General features: G+C 35.3%; 3 protein-coding genes across 5 annotated transcripts; 1 reads left to right on the top strand and 2 right to left on the bottom strand.

Annotated features, from left to right (window-relative positions):
* Positions 1-1304: 1304 nt before the first annotated feature.
* LOC130815422 (probable histone H2A variant 3) lies at positions 1305-4226 on the top strand. Its single transcript, XM_057681889.1, has 2 exons — positions 1305-1608; positions 3663-4226. The coding sequence occupies exons 1-2, from the start codon at positions 1504-1506 to the stop codon at positions 3957-3959; spliced, it is 402 nt and encodes a 133-aa protein (XP_057537872.1). The 5' UTR covers positions 1305-1503; the 3' UTR covers positions 3960-4226.
* Positions 4227-5306: 1080 nt separating this feature from the next.
* On the bottom strand, positions 5307-13727 carry LOC130815412 (uncharacterized). Its single transcript, XM_057681878.1, has 7 exons — positions 12891-13727; positions 11580-11887; positions 10633-11358; positions 8958-9086; positions 7382-7585; positions 6490-6690; positions 5307-6104 (listed from the first exon to the last, which is right to left on the bottom strand). Exons 1-7 carry the CDS (start codon positions 13141-13143, stop codon positions 5928-5930), a joined length of 1998 nt encoding a protein of 665 aa, XP_057537861.1. The 5' UTR covers positions 13144-13727; the 3' UTR covers positions 5307-5927.
* Positions 13728-14863: 1136 nt separating this feature from the next.
* Positions 14864-21913, bottom strand: LOC130822191 (glucosamine 6-phosphate N-acetyltransferase). Of its 3 annotated transcripts, XM_057687643.1 has the most exons (3): positions 21558-21913; positions 16549-16666; positions 14864-15491 (listed from the first exon to the last, which is right to left on the bottom strand). In XM_057687643.1, exon 3 carries the CDS (start codon positions 15481-15483, stop codon positions 15013-15015), a length of 471 nt encoding a protein of 156 aa, XP_057543626.1. In that variant the 5' UTR covers positions 15484-15491; positions 16549-16666; positions 21558-21913; the 3' UTR covers positions 14864-15012. The 3 variants fall into 3 exon arrangements, with proteins under 3 accessions (XP_057543626.1, XP_057543625.1, XP_057543624.1); XM_057687642.1 differs by lacking the exon at positions 16549-16666 and having other exon boundaries at positions 14864-15529; XM_057687641.1 differs by lacking the exon at positions 16549-16666 and having other exon boundaries at positions 21558-21911.
* Between the last annotated feature and the right edge of the window lie 772 nt (positions 21914-22685).

Here is a 22685-nt window from a genome sequence, read left to right as displayed (position 1 = left end):
TGTGTAGAAGTAGTGAATCAAACGATAGGTAGTAAAGGGCAAGAAGGATAAAAGTGGGGCATGGACAAACAAAATGCTTGAAGAGAGGATGTGAGGCACAATGATATAATGGTTAATGATCAATGCCAATAATGATTGATGAACAAAATTTCAACTTTAGCCAATAATGATCAATACCTGTGTATTTCGCTTAAAAGTAACTATGATTAGTGTCTAGGGAGGGAAGAGAGGCGGCAACTTATAGGTTATACTTTAAAAGAGGATGCGGCTAAAGAATCTCTCAGCTTGAAAAAGATCCTTACAAAAATCTCTGAAAAAAGCAGTTTTTGCAACGAAAAGGAAAAAATCTTCAACTTTGATATGTATTATAAATGAGCGAGGGTGAGAGATCATCTCAATAAGAAGTTTATATATTCTAATAATTTGTATTACTATTTATTAGATGACTTACCCATATATAAAACGCGTTTTATGATTAGACCATCTCATAAAAAATTGTGATCATAAATATTTCTAAGTTAGACAAAAACAATTTCAATTGAACAAAAACTAGTATTAGGAGCTGTACTTCAAAAGGTACGATTCATTCAATACGAATCGAATTTTGTTCATGATGGTTATTTGAATTTTCAATCAACTTAAACATCAAGTCTTGTATAAGACCGTCTCATCATGAGATGAGTCTATACAAATAACCTCTTTAAAGATTTTTTTAAAAAAATTTAGTAAATTGAAATGTAGCTGAACATGACATACTTTATAGCTATTTCTTATAATTTTTTTAAATAAAATATTAGGTCAGTCCATATTAAGTCGTCTTACGGTGAGATGATCTTAATGAAGAATTTGTCGTTAAATAATTACATTCATCTTTAAAACCACCATTTTTTTTATAGAATAGGCTAAGAAAAAGTCGATCAGAAAACCTAAATTTGGTATGAAGAATATGATACTTACCGCAATTAGTCTCTTGAGAGACCGTCTCTTTGAGAGACGCATCTCAAGCCCAGCCCATTAAAAATTGATACTTACTTACCATATTCTTAATGCCTACTTACATTATCCTTGCTGCTTACTTACCGTATCCTTAATATCTACTTTTAATATTTTAAATGTCTACTTACATCATTCTTAAAGCCTACTTATAATATTTTAAAAAATATATAATAAGCCGATTCAATTAGAGATGGTCTCTCAAACACAACGTATTTCGCTACAAATTGTGCATGTAAAATTGGGCTCTCAAATTTTGCAAAGTTTAATGTCTCAAACACAAAGGGTAGTTTTGTCATTCTAATGACATCTGAAAATGCCCCAAATAAGTAGGCAATATCATAAATCTCTTTATCTCAACTCCCTTCCCACTTCCCAGTACCCTCTCGTCATTAATAATACTTCTCGCATTCCGAACTCAAATTCAAAGGCAGGATTTTATTTTTAAGGAGGGAAAACTAAAATTTTCCAAATTTTATAATCAGAAAAACAAAGAAAAAGAAGGGGAAAATGTCAGGCAAAGGTGCAAAGGGTTTGATCACCGGAAAATCGTCGGCAAACAAGGACAAAGACAAGAAAGCTCCGACTTCCCGTTCTTCTCGTGCTGGTCTTCAGGTCTTTTTCTTTCTTGTAAATTTTATGGGGTTTCTTCTTCTTTTGTTATTCTTTTTGATACGTTTTTTGAAGTCCATTTGTAGATCTACGTTTGTTTAGTTGTGTTACATTGATTTAATCTTGTTGGTTTTTGTTTTATCCTTGAAACTCGCTTGGGTTTTTGTTTTTTCATTAAAAATCTCTTGGGTTTTGTTTATTTGATCGAGAAGTGTCAGCATTGTGTGTTATACTTGTAGATGTATATACTGTCATTTGTTTACTTGTTATATGGGTAGTCTGTGTTGTTCACTGTTGAGTGAAGTGGGTATGGGGCATAGTATTAAGTGAATAGCCCAGTAGGGAAACATCAAATGTACAATGGAAAATCAAGGAATGAATCCGTTGGAAGCTAGGATTAGAATTCTATATGACAAGGCTCTTAGGGAAATCAAGATTATATGACGGGGTTAGTTTGTATTTGAAATTATATTGGGGGGGCAATTGAGCATTAGTCATTGATCTTGCTAGTTTCCGCTTGAGCTTAGACATAGCACTTATGAATTCTCCTTTGTGAGATGATAAAAGGTTAATAAAGTGGTTTAGGTCTGAAAAAGTCTTTTCTTTCTACATACTATTCTGTTGCTCTGATATTTCTTAACTTACTTTTTTACTCTATTGATATTTGGTTTGGTTTTGAGGATAATTTGACAAAAAATGAAAAAGGATGAAATATGTGGATGATAACTAGTGGGGTAGTGCGTGATCATTTCCCAAAATAGATATGTAGCAAACACATTGGACAAATGGATTAAGGAAATGTTGCAATTCGAGTGGAACAAAGGGAGTAGAGATGAAAGTGTGCTTGAACTTCTTGCAGTGACTATTTTTTTCATGCCTTTGTGGAATTTGATCTCTATAAACTTAGTTTTACAATCAAGTGAGGATGACGAGATAGAAAATAAGTTGGGCTGTAACATTTTTTCCCAAAGACAAAGATATGGGACCGTTCTTTTAAATTGATTCATTGCCAAAACTACAAGTAGAAACAGGAAAAAAAAAAAAAAAAAGAAAAAGGTAAATTGTGTGTTGATTTTCTGGATTTGGGTTTAGTAATTTAGGAAGTTGGTGAAAATCTTGATCACTCACATAATCCCTTTACTTTGATGCTGTCATTTTCAGTTTTTAGCATTTATGTTGATGCTGTCATGCTGCTGACTTGTCAGCACCAATCGTGTGAGCTACAATTTTCAGCATAGTGTTTAGAACATCTTTCATGATTTAGGTGGTGCTATCAGTGGATGTTAGTCTCTCCGTAAATGAAAAAGGTGTATAAATTATAGTTTTACAGGTTTTGCTACCAAATTAGTAAGTATGGGGAGGGGATAGGAGGGAGATGAACACGGATAGCAAACCTCTAGATAAAAGAAAGCAAAAGGGAAAATATGTGCAGGTTTTTTCAAGCCATAGTTGAAACTGGATATCATAATTTTTTCAATCCTTGCCTCCTGCTGCTTAACCATACACTGATGTGGTTCAGTATCAGCTCCAATCTTGAAATTTGCATTTTGACAACTCTATCATCAAATCAGATGCATAAAATCACCCTGCTTGTAGATCCTTAATAATTGATGATGAAAATGATAAGCGGCCCTAAATAGAAGCCAAGTCTGAAAGTATTTTGCAACTCTAGGTCTGTTTAATGGTTGGTTTTCTCTTTGTAGAGTAGACATTCCTGTCTTAATTTTCTACTGGCGTGTTTCCTTTTTGTTATCAAAATCACGCCTTTGTTTAGTGGAGCTGTCGGGAACATTGTCAAAATAACTATCTTGAAGTCAAGAGAATGGTGGTTATAAGATCAGATTTTAAGATGTTAATGTGTTTCATTTATAAGATTTGTTGTCGTATTTGAGCTGAATTAGTAGGTAAAGATCAGTTAATTTTGTTGTAAAATCCCCTCCTCGCAGTTCTACCCATTTAATTCTACTTTTCATTTAAATTTGCTACTTTTTCCATAATATAATCAAATTTTTGATGAAAAAGACTTAGGTTATATGTTCTTATTGGTTTATATGTAGTTTCCTGTGGGTCGTGTTCACCGTCTGCTCAAGACTAGGGTTACTGCAAATGGAAGGGTTGGTGCAACAGCTGCTGTCTATACTGCAGCGATACTCGAGTACCTGACGGCAGAAGTATTGGAGCTTGCAGGAAACGCTAGTAAGGATCTGAAGGTGAAGCGTATCACTCCTAGGCATCTGCAGCTGGCTATCCGTGGTGACGAGGAACTCGATACACTGATCAAAGGAACCATTGCTGGTGGTGGAGTTATTCCTCACATTCACAAATCTCTTATCAACAAGTCCTCCAAAGATTAGATCTTCTGGTGTTCGATTTCTGCATTTTCATGCATAACCCTCCAGAAAAAACGTGTTGCAGAGAAAAAAACTTGATGCTGACAGAAACCCGTTTGTGAGTAGATGCCCTTTTGTATGTGTTTAATAGTATTTTTAGACTTTAGTTTAAGATGTCATATTTCTCTATCTATTTAGTCTCAGATATCATATTGTCATTCGGTTGGTTCAGTATACTGTTATGAAGTATAATGTTGAGAATATGGTCGGTTGAGTTGTCGTTGCCATGTATCAGTTTCCCCGTCATTTTGTGTGCTGGTTACTGCAGTTTTACATGACAACAGCGACTTAATGCCCTATTTGGTTCTCAGTAGTACAGTATCATACTATCAGTCACTGGCTCGCTGCAGGCGGGATTTGATTAGGTATTTAGGTTCGATATCAATCAAGTGAGTGGGTTTCTTAAACAATCTTGCATTGACTAGTGTGTTGTCCGAGTCAAGAAGTAGATGGAGCTTCTTCATGTTGAAGAGCCGAAGCACGTTTGAAGAGATTGTTGCATTAAGTTTCACTATACTTCTCAATTTTTTAATTGAAATCAAAATTCAAAATTGATCAAAAAGTTATTTCTTAAAATTTTGGCAAATTGAAAATAGCTTGACGAAAAAGACGGCCGGAAAATGGTTTAAACATGACTGTTTTTTTGTTGAATTGTTATGTTTCACGTCATTCTTATATAGTTTAAGTCTTCAACAATTGTAATCAATTTTTCTGATTTTAAATAATACTATTTTTGTTCCATTATATTTATCATTGATAATGACATTTTTTATACAATATGTTAATTGGGTGCAAGTATTTCGGAATGAAGAAAGTATAAGGCTAAACTCTAGAGTTGAGGTCAATCAAATGGAAGGGTTCCATGGTCCATAAAGATGCTTTCGGGGGGGAATTAATACGTCATGTGGTTTAGTTCGATAGAAATAATAGCCTTCCACGAGAACCAAATGAAATTGTATTGAAATAATTTGGTCTAGTTCGATACAATATCTTAGTATTAAAAGCTAATACAAAACTAAATAAAGTGATATTACATTAACAATTCGACATCATACAAAACTAGTTTTTCTGATCAGCTTCGTGTATCAATCACAAAAAAACTGGTCTGTATGATATGGAATTAGAATTCAGGTTACGTAGAATAACACAACCTAGATTTTAGTTAGATTACGATTTAGAAAATTAGACCATCATTTGTACAACTATAAATTCAACAAACTTTAATTAATATCTCCATTAACAACTGACTAAAAGATCATTAGTTTGAGCCTTTTCTTAACACCTCAAAGTAGGAACTGGGAAGCACATCTCAACTTTAGGACGTAAAAACAAAAAAATTCAACAAAAAGGTCAATAATTACAAACTGAACGTCAAAGAACAATACACTGCAATAAATTCAGGAAAAGATGAACAAAATTTTCTTTAAACTCTAGGACTGTAAAATGATGTGTACAACTTCCGTCATTGTCTAACCCTTTGGTAGCCAACAACTAACAACCAACAACCAACAACAATCTTACACCTTAACAACCTTCTAATTAAAAATATTTCAAAAAAACATCAAGAATTTACATAGAGCTCCACCAATAACTACGACTCCTTCGAGTTTAAAGTGAAGTTCAAACCTTGTTATACTACAATCGAGGAAAGAGGAACACACTTCAGTACTTCACTGTCAATGCTGAAGGCAGGCTGCCCAAAGGAAGAGGATTATCCTCCAAATCAATGCTGACACTGTGTTTGGATACAAGGATTTTTAGAAAAGGATTGTAGGACAGTGAATGTTCTTCCATTTTCCTTCATGAGATTATGGATGTGCGAAATGGAGGAGGAAAACCAGATAATCCAATTTCTTTTCCTTTAGGATACACCAAGTTCTTCTGAATTTGGAAAAAATAGGAGTGAAAACATAAGATCACTTTTTCCTCACCTCAACTTCTCAAAGTTCCTTCTTCGCAATTGCTACTAGCAAGTGAAAAATTTGCCCATGGACCTACCCTTTGAGTCCCACATAGAACTTGGCAAATGAAAGGAGACACAGCTGCAAGCAAAGCCTTGGGGCATTCCTCGTGTGGGAGATGGCCACATCCTGATATCGCAACTAATCTCTGTAGAAGTAAAAGGCAAATTAAGCATCTATTCAAGCATGTCCTTAACACATTTTGTAATTGAAACAAAAGCTAAAGTTTCTAAAAGGAGACTTAGAACTACTTAAAGTATCAATTAAACGAAATCTTCCAGCTGTTTTGTCGAATTTTCAAGCACTTGTTCGGCTTATTCTCACAAATTTTGACTAAAAGCCTTCACAAATCACCTAAAGGGGGGAGGGGGGGAGGGGGGGGGGGGGGGGGGGGAGTGCTCAATCTATAGACTACCAACTCCCAAGTTACAACCCCACCACTTTGGACAGGGAATGTCGAAGCAGTTAAGAACACGGAACAAATAAAAGTATCTACATAGCTTTCTAAACAGCAAGGCAAACAAAATACTTACAGAATCTACAAATTTAGAAGCCATAGTTTGAGCAGATCTTAAAGGCACAAGTGCATCTTCAGCTCCAGTGACAACCAATATGGGCAAATCTTGGACTGCTTTCACCAGTGATGATGCTCTTTCCGATGGTAGAACTGTTTCACCAGAAAGCTTACCAATTTCATGTAGTGCCTCATCCCAACCTTCCACACACAGAGGTGCCTGATAGAAGACATCACACGTTAATAATTAATTTCATGTGAAAATGTTAGATTTTTCACAAAATGCAACTCTTTTATGTAGTGTTTGGTTACGAGTATTTCATTTCAAATTATGAATATCAATTATGAAATCATAAATGAAGAATTTGAGAATGACAAGGTTTGGGTAGTCATTCTCAAATTCTCAACTTTAATTACTTTAAAAACAATGGTGGAATTTGATCCAAATCCAAATTTGAGAATTTTTGATTTGCCAAACAATAAATTTGAGCCAATTCTAAATTTCCAAATGAAATTATTGTTACCATACATGGCATTATGGAATTATGGGCCTGACATTTGTCTATCAATATAACTTAACTATTCTAAAACAAAAAAAATTCACCCAAAAGTGCATATTTGTCATATTCTAATGAAAAAATTTCCCTCCAAAATCTAATGATGGTCGTCATTATTATCATATTTACTAATTTTGACTTTACTATCATCCATAACTACACTATTATTATTATTATTATCTATAATGATTATTATTTTAACTTCTCAAATATAACATTTAATACATTAGAAAATAAACTATAAATATCTTTCTAATAATTTTTTTATCATTTATAAAAACTTCTTGATTTCTTTCAATTAAAACATACATATAAAGGTTACTATTTAGTAGAACTATACAAGCTAAATCATACCTTGTACAGGTTCAAGACTTCTGTTGTCAGCTTGGTAGCATCATACCATGCACGCCGATTAACCACTTGTGTAATTTCTGTTCTGAGTAGTGGCTGAACTAACTGTTTCTTCCCCAATGAAGTACGCAAAAGTATTCTTGCAAAGGAAGGAACTACATCTCTGGAGAACTCTGCATTCAGCAAAACCACAGCATTGACAGCAACCTGACGGATCAGACAATTTCTGTTTAGGAGCATTCTAAAAAAGCTCTTACCGGAAAGCACAGCATAAAGCAGAGTTAAAAACGCTATTTGATCTAAATGTAATTGCTACAATCTTAACATAGCAATTGAACTTATTAAGCATCATTCTAGTGTGGCACAAAGAAAGGGCTCCTTCAGAAATGATAGAAGATTCAATATATAGGCAGTATTTTTAATTACTCCTATAAAATCAAACAAAATAAATATCAAGCTCCCCCAACACTTCCCCCATAAGAAAAATGGATGAAATGATGACAGTCCTATAACAGCAGCTAAAGTGCATTTTCCTAAACCCGAGCTTTTAGGAGTGAGAAATACTGCCATTTTGTAGAAGTTCTAAAACCCAGCGAAATGGAACTCATAACTTCAGTTTGAAAATTGAGTTTAACAAATCCACTTGGTATTGTATACCACTTCCAAATTTTTCAACCTTCCAATTTTGCAAGAATCTTCCAACAAGCCATGCTAAAAATGAACACAAAAAAATGTTTGCACTTGGTATTCCTTTACCCCCAAAAGAACATTTCACATGTTCTTAGATTAAGTGGACCAAAGCATTTGAAATTCACCAATCATATCTAATAATATTATAGGAGTCTAGATTCATACATAACTATTCAATAACTATAAAACAAACAGCTTTACTGAGCACCGTGAAGTCAAAATAAAGTTCAAACACAACTTGGTCAGATTATAATCACTATACTCCTCTTACTGGCTTAAAACCTTCTACTCTGCCAATTCAATTTTTCAAGCTATTGTATGCCACTTCCAAATTTTCCAACCTTCCAATTTTGCAATTAGTACATTTTAAGAATCATCCAACATTTATTTCAGAAGAACAGCAACAAATGATATTTGGCTAAACAGAAGCCTTTATAGATTCTAATTCGATCCGTCATGGATTAAAAAAACCTTCAATTATGCGCAATTCCTTCTTTCTGTGATCTTAATTTTTACCTATTGCACCAGGAAATTGGGACTTTGTCACTCCTGACATAATTGTACTTGTTCTGGAGAACCCAATTACACAAGTGGCTGATATTGCTGTTGCTCACAGCAGATCCAGAATACAACTAACATTTAAATATCATTTTAATATAGAACACAGGCAGCAGTTAAAAAACAACTACAATTTTGGTTTTTGTTCAACTGTGTGACAAGAAAGGTATAATATGCTATGAACGATGACAACAGCTAACTCTAGAAAACTTTTTTGAATAAAAGGTCAAAATTAGAAGTAACTATGGGACAAAAACATTAAAGAACATAGAACTAAGCGTCAGATAAGAATCAACTCAAACTATCCAAAGAACTAGCAAGTATTACATACATTTGCAGAACTCCCAGATATGTTTACTCTTTCTGCTGCCCTTAATGCAAGCAAGCCACCATCATCATGCCCAACAAGTATCACCGAAGAAAACCCCATTTCAGAACAAAATGAAATAAGTAGGTCCACCTGAAATAGAAACGAACATAGTGTCAACAAAAGACATTATATTTTTCAAGCTGAAAGATGCTGCGGATTAAAAAAGTTGAGATAACATCAAAAAAGAGACAGGTGACTTTACATGATACAAAAAAACATAGAAAGAAAATTTTATTTCAGCAAGCAATATATCAGGAAGAAAAAGTTAAATTTGCAAGGGTGAACCTATTACAGAAGAGATGGCATCCAGACATCCTGGTTCAGATACACAAAATTTACTATGCAACAATTGTGCCACGTCATATTTGACAGTTGGTACAAGGAGTCAACCACTTAATAAACAAGTCAAATTGCCACATCAAAACAGTCACATCATATTCAGCATTACTTTTCCCTTCTTCAATTGAAAGAAGATGAAGAACCCATTTTAAGACTCTTCTCTTTCACTTTCTCTCCCATCCCTACTAACTTTTCGGTTTTCTGAATTGTCATGTTTTAATTGGAAGGATGTACCATGTCATCATTGTACAAGTGGTACATATGCTGTATGAAAAATTTTCTAGTTCAGATAAAGGAGGAATGAGGATTAAATTAGAAAAAAAAAAAAAAGATCCAATACTTTTTACATGATAAAATAAAAGGGCTTTAGGATTAAGGCTTTGCCATTGTTGAGAAAGACTTGATAATACCATGCTCTTGCAGATAGATGAATTCCATTAATACATACTCCTCTGTCCCTTTTAATTTGCACCTCTTTTCATTTTTGTTTGTCCCACTCATTTTGCACCTTTTCTTTTTTTGGCAATCACCCCACTTTTTTTCTTTAAATCTTATCCACAAACTTATTTTCTCTCTCCACCTTAACCACTCATTTCTATCATCCACTTGTTTTTTCGTCTTATCCTTCAACCAAATTTTACTTTCCACTAAATTTCACCTAATATAAGTTGGGTGCATTCTCATAGGGACGGAAGGACTATCTAGTGTTCATAATTTGAGAACTTCCTATCACAATGATATGCCACCAACCAAGCAGATATATGAAGTGCTCAAAAATCATAAATTGAGAGTCACACTACAAAACTAGCAAAGCAAACTCTGTACCTATAAAATCAGATATGGAAAGAACCATGGCTGGATATAAACAGGTAAACAAAATGTGCTATAAAAAATATGTTGGCATGCTTTTGAAAAAAGCTAGAAAGGTTGTACATTTAACAACCAGGTTTTGTAAAATTATTTCTTAAAAAAAGAATAGCAAATGACAAATACAGAAAATTAAAATAGAAATGTTGCGGCAAGTGACAAAAATAACCACATAACAGAGTATAAGACTGGGTACTAAAGATGCAAAAGACGGCTCTCATTTCCATGTGAACATCCATATCAAGCCATCACAGATATATTAGCAAGTTTAAGACAAAAAAAAAAATCACCATGAAAATTAGCATGAGATAGGAAAGACAAAAGGCTGGGATAACACATTCAATACTCTATTTGCAAGTCATTCATTTACAGAAATCTGTATCAGTTAATAGAAGTTAGAACAAGAAGACAGCCTCAGTAAAACTTGTACCTGAGTATCAAGCCTGTAGGGATTCGGCAATTGTTTATTTTCCCAATGCTTCCTTTCTATCCTGGGAGTCAAACCCCACCCAGGACGATCAAATGCTGCTACAGGGCAACCTACTTGGCTTGCCAGTGTACTCATCACATGCCTCCATGAGAAAACTCCACCACCAAATCCATGCACCAGGACGATACCACACTCACCATTAGCCTCTATATCCAGTTTTAAAGGGCTCAAATCACATACATCATCCTTGTCATCCAGAGCATCAAGGCTGAATAGAGGAATTCCATCCGACGAAACAGAAGAACATCCCAAATTTTCTAGCAATGGGTCAAATAAAGAAGATGAATAGAATTGATTACTGTAGCTTCTTGACAGGTTATGTTGGGGTTTTGTTAGAGCACTCATAGGCCGATCTACTTTCACCCAATCAACGCACAGCTCGGGACTGCAGCTTCTACTGGGTTCGACGAAGGTTGTGGATGATAAGGAGCGAGGAGGAGAGCAAGGCATACTAATCTTATAATGCAGTGTAAACCCTCCACAAGTTGTGAATAGACTGTCAATCTCAGCAAGTAATCTGACCGGCAAGACACCTTCATAACGAGCAAGACCATAAAGTTTCCTCCTCGTCTCATTGTCACTTTTAGAGAGAGTCTTTGCTGTGGACGGGACAGGAGACCGTGGAAGCTTCTGATAGGAAGAAAGCAAACTTTTGCAGGACAGAACCTGCCAGCAAGATTATCACACTTCAGTATACAGCGGAAACTATCAAATTTTCAAACGTGTCAGTACTGCACCAGAATAATGCTTTGATAACAGCTACTACAGGAAGAAAATGACCCAATAAGCTGTTATTGTGGTCGGGAACAACAATATCAGACTCAATAAACAAAGTCCAAGATGGTCAAAAATAAACAGCAGAAGGATGAAACTACTGTAAGACCTACCATCTCCGGGTCAACACGATGAAATAGAAGCTTCCTCCTTGCCTTGCAGCAAATACGGTAGGCAATCACCATATGGCCAAGAGCAAGAACTACAGATGACAAAAACATAACAGGCATTCCCCAAGACTTTTTTAAATGGAGTATATGCCTTGATATAGAATGTGAAGCTTCACCTTCCATTGAGAAATTTGCAGAAAAAACACAGGCCTTCACTGATAGGAGGAGAACAGAAGAAAGGGAGCATAGTGTCACTATTCCAAGATATGGTCCATGAGAAAGAGCAGGAGCATCAGAGAGAGAATATACACCTGCCATGATGAATTAAGTCTCTTATTGATAGAAAATGAGTTTGTTCACATATATGTATATTGCATATAGTTCCACCCATCTTCCAAATATTTGTTTTTCCATCACCGGAGAAAATACTTGTGCTAATACATGAAATTGTCAATTTTCCTCTCCCGTGATTTAGTAAAAAGCCAATATACCATATGTGGTTTTGAATAAGAGATGAACAAAGACAGAAATAGGCTAGGAATGCCACAGTCACCACTACACATATTTAACCATAGATCCAGTCCAAATCTAAATGTCGAAATGGAACCTTTCAATCAAAACATGAATGCTGCATTATCCAAATTAGCCAATGAACACATACAGAATATGGACAAATAGCAGAATTCAACTCTTCTAACACAACAAAGAGCCAAAACAATCCCCACCATACCCCATTAAAGGCAACTAACCAACAAAACAAAAGAAACAAGAATATTAGGTTAGTAATAACAGGGAAAAAGTTCACATTTAAAGTACATGAAAAAAAAAATATGGCAACTAAAAATACAATTAGAGAACATTGAATATATGTTTAAAAAAGAATTGCAATCATGCTATATCCAACCTAATCCTCAAAAAACTATTTTATTTCTCATCCCTCTGGTCTTTCTTATTTCTTTTTCTTATTAAAAAAAAGCCCAGGAAAAAGGCGACTAGACTACACAGGTAACATGCATTCAAAGTTTCAAACACCAAAATGCACAATAAATTTCACAGGGCAGCTATTCTCCATTTCACCTTTATCCCAGCAATTAAATGCTGTAAACCAAGTCAATAATTGGAAAAAAGTATTAAATTCTAAGCAACCGACTAAAAACATACTCTTACAACGATATTACATTACCCCCAAGCCCCAATGCCAATAGCTGGCTCTCGCCTAGGCAGGATAAAGAGAGTGGGATACACACAACCATACGGGAAACATTAAATCTAAGTAGCAATAAATTAGAGAGAAAATAATGACATTAGACATACAAGTAATCAGGAGAGATCTGAGTACAGAAACGAGAGGGATATCAATAAGCGAGCTTTTGAAAGCGTATCGATGAAGATGTTGTTTAAAACCATAGCATCTAAAACAGGTGAAGCTGGAAACCAAAATACAAGGTACCAACACATCTCCAACGGCTACCAACAACGGCAAGCACTGTACCAATAATGACGCCACCATTGCTAACATGAAAAACACCGTTTTCAAACACCTCCGCAAACTCTCCATCCCCGCCATAAAATTTATAATATCTTCTCCACAGCAACAACAATAATTACTTAAACTACCAAAAAACAATATTAATCAACAATAAAGACTGGATTAATCAATTAATTAATTAACGAAAGAATTAAACGACCGCCTGGTTTATTATGGAGGATCGCGAGCGATCTGCGATCGTGAAGTAATCGAAACCCTAGCAGTGAAGAAAACCGTCAAAATCGAAATTGAAAAATAAGACGTGGAATTTCCCATTGACGGTCGTAATCAAAATGTAGATTGATGAATGAAAATTGCGAAATGAATATGAGAAGATTAAAGCTCCACCATAGCTAGGGTTTCGAAGGTTTGGTTTCTCTCTCTTTGGAAGAACAATGAAGGAAGGAGAAAGTGGAAAGGGAGAGAAACCGGTGATAGGGTAAATATACGGCGATGAAAGTGAGAGGATTTTCGGCGATGGTTTTTAAAATTTGATTTATTCAAAATTTAAAAAATAAAGTTTATTGTCTGTCTTCATTCTTCAACCGGTGTGGGCCCCACATTAACAGCATTGGTTATTGTGTTTGTATCCGCTTTATTAGAGCATGTCTGCTAGGCTAACCAATTTGGTGTTTACACTATTATTCTTTGTGAGAGTTTTAAAAGATTTTGGTAGGATTGCATTGAGATCTGCGTTTCAATTTTGTGGTTATTAATCTTTGCAAATTAGCACTACATAATACCCAATGAAATGCAAATAGTAGTATTGTCATGTGATTTTGAGGTCAAACAGAATTCTTAATCTACATAATCAGATTCGGCTATTTTTTAGACTCGTATCCGAATCTTTTAATTATTATTTAGATTCCGATGGGTCAAAAAATAGGGCTTACATCCGTCAAAACCAACTCGGTCCACGGATTCGGGTCAGGTCTAGGATCTGGGCTAGGTCTAAAGCCCGTTGACATCTTTATCTCTATTATCAGCCCTTTAATAATAGTTAAATGGAAATAGATTAATATTCTATCTTATTATCATACTTAATTTTGATCTCAGTCTCATGAACCAAGCATATCCAAAATTGAGGATTTTTAATTTCATTTCCATCATTTAATCCCTCCTACCAAAAATGTTCTTAGGATCTATATGTTACCGCTTTTTGTTTTTAGTTTTTAGTTATCAATTTTAATTATCAGTTTTCACTTTTTAATTATCAGTTTTAAAAATCATTATATAAATTTAACCAATTTATATTCATATAAGACATGTATTACATGACTATGAAAATAAAAAACATAAAAACATAGTAATACCAAAGAAAAACTTAAATAGTTAAATTACTAATAGAGGTAAAACAACCTCAACCTCTTATTCAAAACTAAATAAAATTCTTGAGTTCAACTAAAAAAAAAATTCTCAGTAAATTAAAAAAATAACTAGATAGTCTAAAAAATACTTGTAGCTTTCCACTCATTTTCGTGAAGGCTGCAAGACATTTAAATCACCTACAAGATGGTTTACTTTCAATCACAAAGAAAATTAATAGTTTTTGAGATTTGGTTATTGTTTTAGTATTTACTTCGTTACTTTCTCTCTTCTCCTCTCAACCACAAACATTAAGTCTTCTTAAAAGATGATAGCTTTTCTTTTGCACTCTTTTCATCTCATATGCATTCTCATTATTTTTCTATAATAATGAAAATGTATATATTAATATGTATTTGTTGGGACAATATAAACCATAAATAGTAAAATCAAAGAACAGAAGAAATGTCGATTTCTTGAGAGGTGACAGCAAATAATCCTTTGTCAAACAGACTCTAATCTTAGTTAACATACGTAGTACTTATACATTAAACAAAACCATAGGACTTTTAAGCCAGAATTAAAACGAAAAAAAACTTTAAACTAAGAGAAATACTTGACCATTTGAATTTGATTTTGCTTGTATCCACATTTCTCATAGAACACTCTGTTCTCAGCAGAACAATCAAGAATAACCTTGTAGCATCCCATTGAGTTTGCATGTTGAGTAAGGAACTCAACAACTTTCTTGCCAAAGTTCATCCCACGTGTGCTAGCATCCACGACTACATCTTCGATGTGGCCAACCTTGCCACAATTTCTGATAAATTTCTTCTCGATAAATACACTTCCCGTAGCTACGATCTTTCCTGTGTTACCATCTTCTATTACACATATAACATGATTATCTCCCTCCGATACAAGCTCTTCAAATCTGTCCTCAAAATCCTTGTCTGAGACTGAGTCACAAACTGTCAGTTGTTGTAACAGCTCTATGAAACCCTTCTTTTTGTCGGTGATCTCGAGCCTTCTAAGTATGTATTTCTCGTCATTGTTAAAATTGTCGGCTAGCATATCCTTGTCTGGAAAGTGTATCAAGGAAATGGAATGATATTATCAGCTGCATGTTATTTAAAAAAAATTGAGAGCTAAAACAATGAGGTCTATAAGAAAACTACGGACATATTTAAGTGGATGCTGTGTCATAAGAGAACATGATGGAACCAGTACAATAGAAACTTCACCTAACATGAGTAACCGAAAAAAGTGTCTCATACGAGCATGCAATTGACATTAACAACCATAATTGTAAAAACAACCTGTCCATTTTAAGACGAATTAATTAAACATACAAAATTCTGTATGACCAATAAAAAGGTATAGTAAACTAGTATACAAAATAAACGTCTATATTGAAACTCCAGCCATCAGTTCTATCTTCACTTTTCATCGAATAAGATACCCTGTCTAAGTACTCTGAAACTAAGCTTCTAGTTTCTAGACGCATAAGCCGGAATAAAACCATGAAACATATACACCTACGTTACCACTGGCACTTCAGTTGTTGATCTTCTCATCTGCTGTAGCTAAATAATCTAAAAACCATGGTGCAATGTCAATGGGAAAGAAAAACAAGAAAATATCTGAGTGATTAGATAAGAGAGAAAAAATATAATTAGAAAGGAAATAACAGATAGAATCAAGGAGTCAAAGAACGAAAATAAAAGACAGAAAGTCAGGAACTCAGCATCTGGATTCCTTTAAACCAATCGTATGGTGTAAAATCCTACTAAGAGACAACTTTTGAGCATGAATGGCCAACTGGTTAGAAGCGGGGCACAATGGAAGCTACATAAACAATTGGTTAGCAGTAGCTTGTAGGAATAAAGTAGCAACAATCAGTTATTGGAAATAAAGCACTGGTCAATTGACTTAAGAGAAGGTTGTAAAAGAAGGCAGTCAACTAGTTAGAGGGAAGATAAGAAAAGTAATCAAGTATATTGGTAACAAGCAGGCGAAAGAAATAAGGCTCTGGCATTGTTGTTAAGTAGACGAAAATAGGGAGGGGAACATAGAAAGAGTATTTGTTCTTTTGTTAATTTTATTTCATAGCTATTAGTTCCAAGAGAGATAAGTCACCTCGTGAAAGTGACTATTGCCTAGTTGTATTATTACAACAATCTTTTGATCATCAATACAAGTATTTTCCTCAAATAGCCATGGTCCCTGATTCATCAGCTTTTGTTGTTGAATCAACCTGAAAACATGACACCCTTACAACTATCAGGGTGAAACCTCTCCACGTGTCTAAAGGGCTAAACCACCAAATACCAATTTCGAACTTTTTTCCTTCAAGGTGTCACGTGGCAATGCCATACAGCTAAAAGCAGGCATTCAAAATATGCCGTCATTGCAGTGTTTGGGAATGAATCAAAGAAATGAACTATTTGAAAAAATAACTTGAAGACGCTAGGTTTACAGCAACAAATAACTTTTTGGTAAGTTGATGTCATGCAACAACTAATATAGAAATAATGCTTGAATAATAAGAAAGATTTTAACTGCAACTTTTTTATTTTCTGATGAACTATGGTATTAGCAAAAGCAAGAGCTTAATAATAAGGAGTTGGGAAGCAAAGAGCACAGAAAAATTCGAAAGATTTCTTCGGCCATTGAAATTGATAGAACAATTAACTACAGTAAAAAATACTAAGGAGTGCATGTCCAGGTATGTGCAACCAAATGTAAGCATTAGCGATGGCCGTGCAAAAAAACATAGCCCCTCCTATACTTCTCTAAAGTTTTGGTCACAGTATTCTAAATTTAGGCTTGTATTTAGCTAGTTCATATTACAAACACATCAATTCATCTTCATAACTCTATTCGATAACTCGTCATAAACCAATTCACATTCCAACTCAATGATAATCCTAATTAATAATCAATTCATCAGATACTAATCTATATTCCAATCCTCTTCATTACCCTAATTCATAATCAACATATCAAATACGATTTCACATTCCATCTATTTTCATATCTCCGATTCACAATCAACTTGTCAAACTTTTACAATCCAACTCAATATTACATCTTCAAAATCAATGTTGTTGATGATTGGTGACTCGAATCGAGTCTTGATCGTGGTTGTAGATGAATTGAAGTCGAACGTGTGAAGATGGAGGTCAGAAGCTAAGCGACGAGTCATGGCTTCCTCTTTGAAGTCGCATTTTTGGGTCAGATCTTTGTCACGAGTTATGGATTTTTGGGGACGACTCGTCGCTTTTTGCAGCGAGTCGTTGCTCACTGAAGACGACTCGTCGCTTTTGACGATTATGCGTTTCGTCTTATTTGCTAGTGGGTTTTGACGGTTACTTAGTTTTTTGGGCCGGTTTCTTTATAATTGTTAACCTAATTTCTTTTTATCAAGTAGCATACTATATAAACCCCTCTTGTAATTAGAATTAGGAGAGGATGCATGAAACAAAGTGAGGAAAACTAAGAGAGAAAAAGCTTGGAGAACCATTGTTGTGGCTTCTCGTTCATCTTGTAATTTCCCGGTTTAAAGTGAAAAGTTTATTCTCAGTGCAGGTGGATGTAGCTATGACATTGATAGTGAACCATGTTAATTTCTCGGTGTGATTTTTTTATTGTTTGTTTGAATCTTTATTGCTTTCCACTATTGTTTTCGATCTTTGCTTCCGTTGTCGCACAAGAATTGGCATCAAAAGCTCAGGTTTAATCCTAGGAAGAGTTTTTTTAGGGAAACAATGGTAGAAGATTCTACAATAAGGATTGAGAAATTTAATGGGAAGAATAGCTTTGGGCTATGGCCGATTAAGATGAAGGCGTTATTAAAGCAGATGCAGATTTGGCGTCCGTTGATCCCAAAGAGTGCGGCGTCTACGTCGAGATCTGGAGACGGATGGACTGATGAGAAGAGAAGGCTTATTCTACCATCTTACTAAGTCTTGATGATCATATCATCACGAAGGTTGCTTATCAGGAGAACACCGCAGATTTATGGTTAAAATTGAAGTCATTGTACATGACAAAATCTTTAACCAACAAATTGATACTGATACTGCGGTTGTTTAGCCTTAAGATGCAATCAGGTACGCCATTAAGGGATCATCTAGAAAATCTTAATTCTATTTTACTAGATTTGCGTAATTTTAGAAGTTAAGATAGATGATGAGGATGCAGCGTTAATATTTCTTGTTTCTCTACCGAATAGTTATGAGAACTTTGTGGAGTCTTTTGTGGTTGGCAAAGACTCGTTGACCCTAGACGAAGTGAAGGTAGCACTTTATACTAGGGAGTTGCGTCAAAAGGCGACGGGTGATAATGGTGATTATGGCAGTGGGTTAGTTGTTAGGTCGAGTAAAAATTCTAGAAAGAAAAATGGATCTAACAATAGTAACGGTGCTAGTACAAATGGGTCACTAGGAACATAATTTGTTATCACTGTAGGGAACCAGGACATTTTAGGTCTAAATGTCCAGAAATAAAGAATAAATCTCAGGCCACAGTAGTCGAAAATAAACAGAACAAGAGCTATGATTCGGAAAAATATTTAGCATTGATTAGTTGTGTTGAGTCTAGTGATTTGGTTGATAGCTGGATTCTTGATTCTGGTAGTTCGTTCCATATAAGTCCTCGTCGGGATTGATTTGATACTTATGAGTCTTGTTTTGGGGCTTCAGTTACGGTTGCTAACGGTATTCCATGTGAAATAGTAGATATTGGTTCCATGAGACTTCGGACTAGTGATAGGAGAAGGGTTACTTTGACTTAGGTGAGACATGTTCCTGCATTGGAGAAGAACTTGATATCGCTTGGGACCTTAGATAATTTTGGGTTTAAGGGTGAGTTTAGCAATGGGGAAATGAGTGTCTTTAAGGGTTCAGATTTGATACTTAGGGGTATCAAGGTGAAATCCCTATATGTCCTTCAGGGTGTTACGCTGCTTAGTTTTGTTATTAGGGCTTCTACTTGTCACCAGGAGATGACGGTTTGGGATAGGCATTGTCATATGGGTGAGAGTAGAGGGCTGGAATTGTCCATTAGGAATCGTCTTACATATGTCAAGGATGCTTACATTGAGGATGACAAGCATTGGGTGTTTGGGTTTAAACACGGGTGTGAGCTTAGCATTGAAGCTCATGATCACTTGTATGGTAAAATGGTTAATTGGCTACTTTTGGATAGTTCATTTTGTGGATTTGTTAAGTTTTGTGTTTTAGGTATATTGTGGCATCATACCTATGGGATAACACCATTGCAGAGCAGTGTTACAAGACTAACGAATCGAACCTTGTTAGGGGGAGTCATATGCATACTCTCTAGTACTTGGTTATTGAGTAGATACTGGATTAGTTTGTTCGATCGGGGTTTACACACGGGATTAGAGGTGACCAGTATGTGTGTAGTTTGGCTCAGTAGGGTTTCATGCTATCTCATGTTTGGAGTCTTGTTAGGGCTTTCGTGTACTGTGCTGTATTTTGCAGCTGTTGGTTATGGTGATAGTGGTACCGAGTTTGAGGTGGAGTATGAGGTTAACCCCTCATCCATTTCTGTTCGACCCCAGATTGATGGTGTTGACGCTGCCCCAGGTTTCTCTCTGACTGTATTTCTGATGCTATCTTTATCTCTGTGGATAGTTTAAAGGAGCCAGTACAAGGAAAATTCCGCTTATATAAAGGGTTTCAAGAAAAGCCTATATGTGTTATCGACAAGTCTGATAGGTTGGTTGTAGGGAGTGTTGTTTTGGTTGCTATAAGTGTGATAGGTTATGCATTGAACCTTGTGGGATTGGCAAAGTTGGTAGCCGCTTTTGTTGAGTCACTTGAACCTCCAACTTATGAGCACGTTGTAGAATACAGTGAGCAGGTGCAGTGGCTTGCTATGACTTTATGTATGAACAGAGTATGGGAACTATTGTACAGACTGGTAGTGTTACTTAGCTCATTTATATCACCTCATTTTGAGGCTAAGTCGGTCTACATGTCTAGAGTTACGGTTTGGTGTTTGAAGTATACTGTGATGTATACTTGTTTTGCGCAAGCTAGAAGTGTCATTTGCAGGTTTGTGACTCAACCTGAGTGGGGGTACTGGCAGGTAGAGATTGGTTCTCTCTATGGTTTGCTTGGATCAGCTATTGTGTTTCTTATGTACAGGAATGATGTTAGGTGCTTTGTTACACGGTTGAAGCTCGGGTTGTGTTCGTTGAGTTCGATTGTGTTATGATCTCGGTGGTGATTCTTTGTGATCAACCTTGGTTAGCTTTTGTGTACTATGATTGTTTGCTTAGCGATCAAGTACTTGATGTTCGGGAGAAGCACAGTATGGTTAGATTTCATTCGGAACGCACGTACATGAAGACAGAGGTAAAGGTAAATTCTTTACTATGTTGGATTCATTAGCATAAACCCTTAGGGGCGGTGTGAGGGAGCTCACAGGTGGAGGTGTGCACAACCTCAAGGTGGAAGTGTGCACAACCTCAAGGTGGAGCTTACCTCGTGGACTCGTGATGCAGGTGAAGCATTATGAGTGACTTGTAATGCTAGTTGAGCATTATGAGTGGTTATACTTAGAAACGAGTATGTGATGGGTCTTGGTTGAAGACTTGTCGGGATTTCAATGTTGTCCGGATCAATCCTCAACAATTAGTAACTACTATTCCCAATTTAACAACCAACAATCACTTCCATAGTCAACTAAAATCATCATCATTAATAATTATCACAACAATAACAAATCGACTAAGTCTTAAAATAACTTTTAAGGTTATTTAATCAATTATCACCAAAATATAGCATAAAACACACATCATTAGTAATTTCCTTTCTAAATCCAAACCCCAATCATTTCATGTTCAAAGATAATACTTTTAACCATTATCCATAGCAAGAATCAATAAACTAATTCACCACTATGATGTACATAAAAGCCCACACTATTACTAATTTCAACTCTAAATCAAACCCTAATTATTCCATATTCAAAGATAATACCTTTAACTATTTCTCATACTCAAATTCAATGAAACTAATACACAATCAAACAAAACTCATAAACATGGTACTATGGTAGATTCTAATTAGAAACAACAAATTAATCAATTAGGAAAATGAGGGATAGCTTACAATGGATGAAACCACAGAAAAAGGGGTGAAGAGACAAGTGATTTTTGGGATGGTGGTGACACACGGTGATGGGTATGACCGAGTACACGGTGTAGGCGGCACGTGGCAGCCGCTGCTGCTGGTTGTTGGGCAGGAAACGCAGCTGGTTGCTGCTGCTCGTGGAGGAGGAAGTGCAGCCTGCTGCTGCTGGTTGTGGGGAGGAGCACTGCAGCCTGTTGCTGCCGGAGGAGGACCGCAGCTGGGCTTGTGTGCTGCCGGCTGTTTGTGAGGGTGAGGGAACGTGAGGAAGAAAGGGATGGCAGCCGGGTTTTGCGAGGTGAGGGAAGGGTTACCCTAGCCCATCCTTTTTATTTTGTTTATTTACTTATTTACCTGTGTTTTCTTGAGAGGCCTAACTAAGAAACTCACGTGCTCACATATTTAAATAAAATAATAATTTTGATTTGAACCTTTTATTTTAGTGATCGTAATTGTATTTTTAATATAGATATATGTTAATATTTAAGATCGTATATGAAAGGAATTTATTAAAACTACTTTTAAATTAATTCAATATAATTATAAAATCCCCAAAAGTTATTCAAATTTTAATTAATGACGTCAGAAAATCTTAAAGTGTTATAAATATTTTATTGCTTTCCATATTACCATTGAAATTTGATTAATACATTAGATCAAATAATTTTAAATTTAATAATTTAAAAAATTAAGTATTTAAAATTAATTAACATAACAAATTATATCATGACAACTATCTTGTTTAACAATAATACTTTAGATAGTAAGCTAGACAACTTCTCACAACTAACTATATATACTACACACACTATAACCACCTCAAAACTACCTTGCAACCAACAGGTCTCATGCAAGGGCAACCGAGTTTTCTGCATAAAACTACGTATATTCTTCATTTTAAAAAAATGCTATATCGGCCATTTGGCAAAAAATTATTTGTCATTGATTGTTGGCTGTTAATTTTTTTCTTGGATTTTGTTGCCTTTTAAATTAATTGTATAATTCAACTATTTAGGTAGCTATTTGGAAAAATTATGTATATATTAATTGTTTATTAAAAAGGGGTCAACAACTCAAAAATCAATGAAAAAACCTAAAACAAAGTTTTTT

The sequence above is a fragment of the Amaranthus tricolor genome, chromosome 1 (genome assembly GCF_026212465.1).
Source record: "Amaranthus tricolor cultivar Red isolate AtriRed21 chromosome 1, ASM2621246v1, whole genome shotgun sequence".
Classification (NCBI taxonomy): Eukaryota; Viridiplantae; Streptophyta; class Magnoliopsida; order Caryophyllales; family Amaranthaceae; genus Amaranthus; species Amaranthus tricolor.
This window is presented reverse-complemented; position numbering and strand designations above follow the sequence as displayed.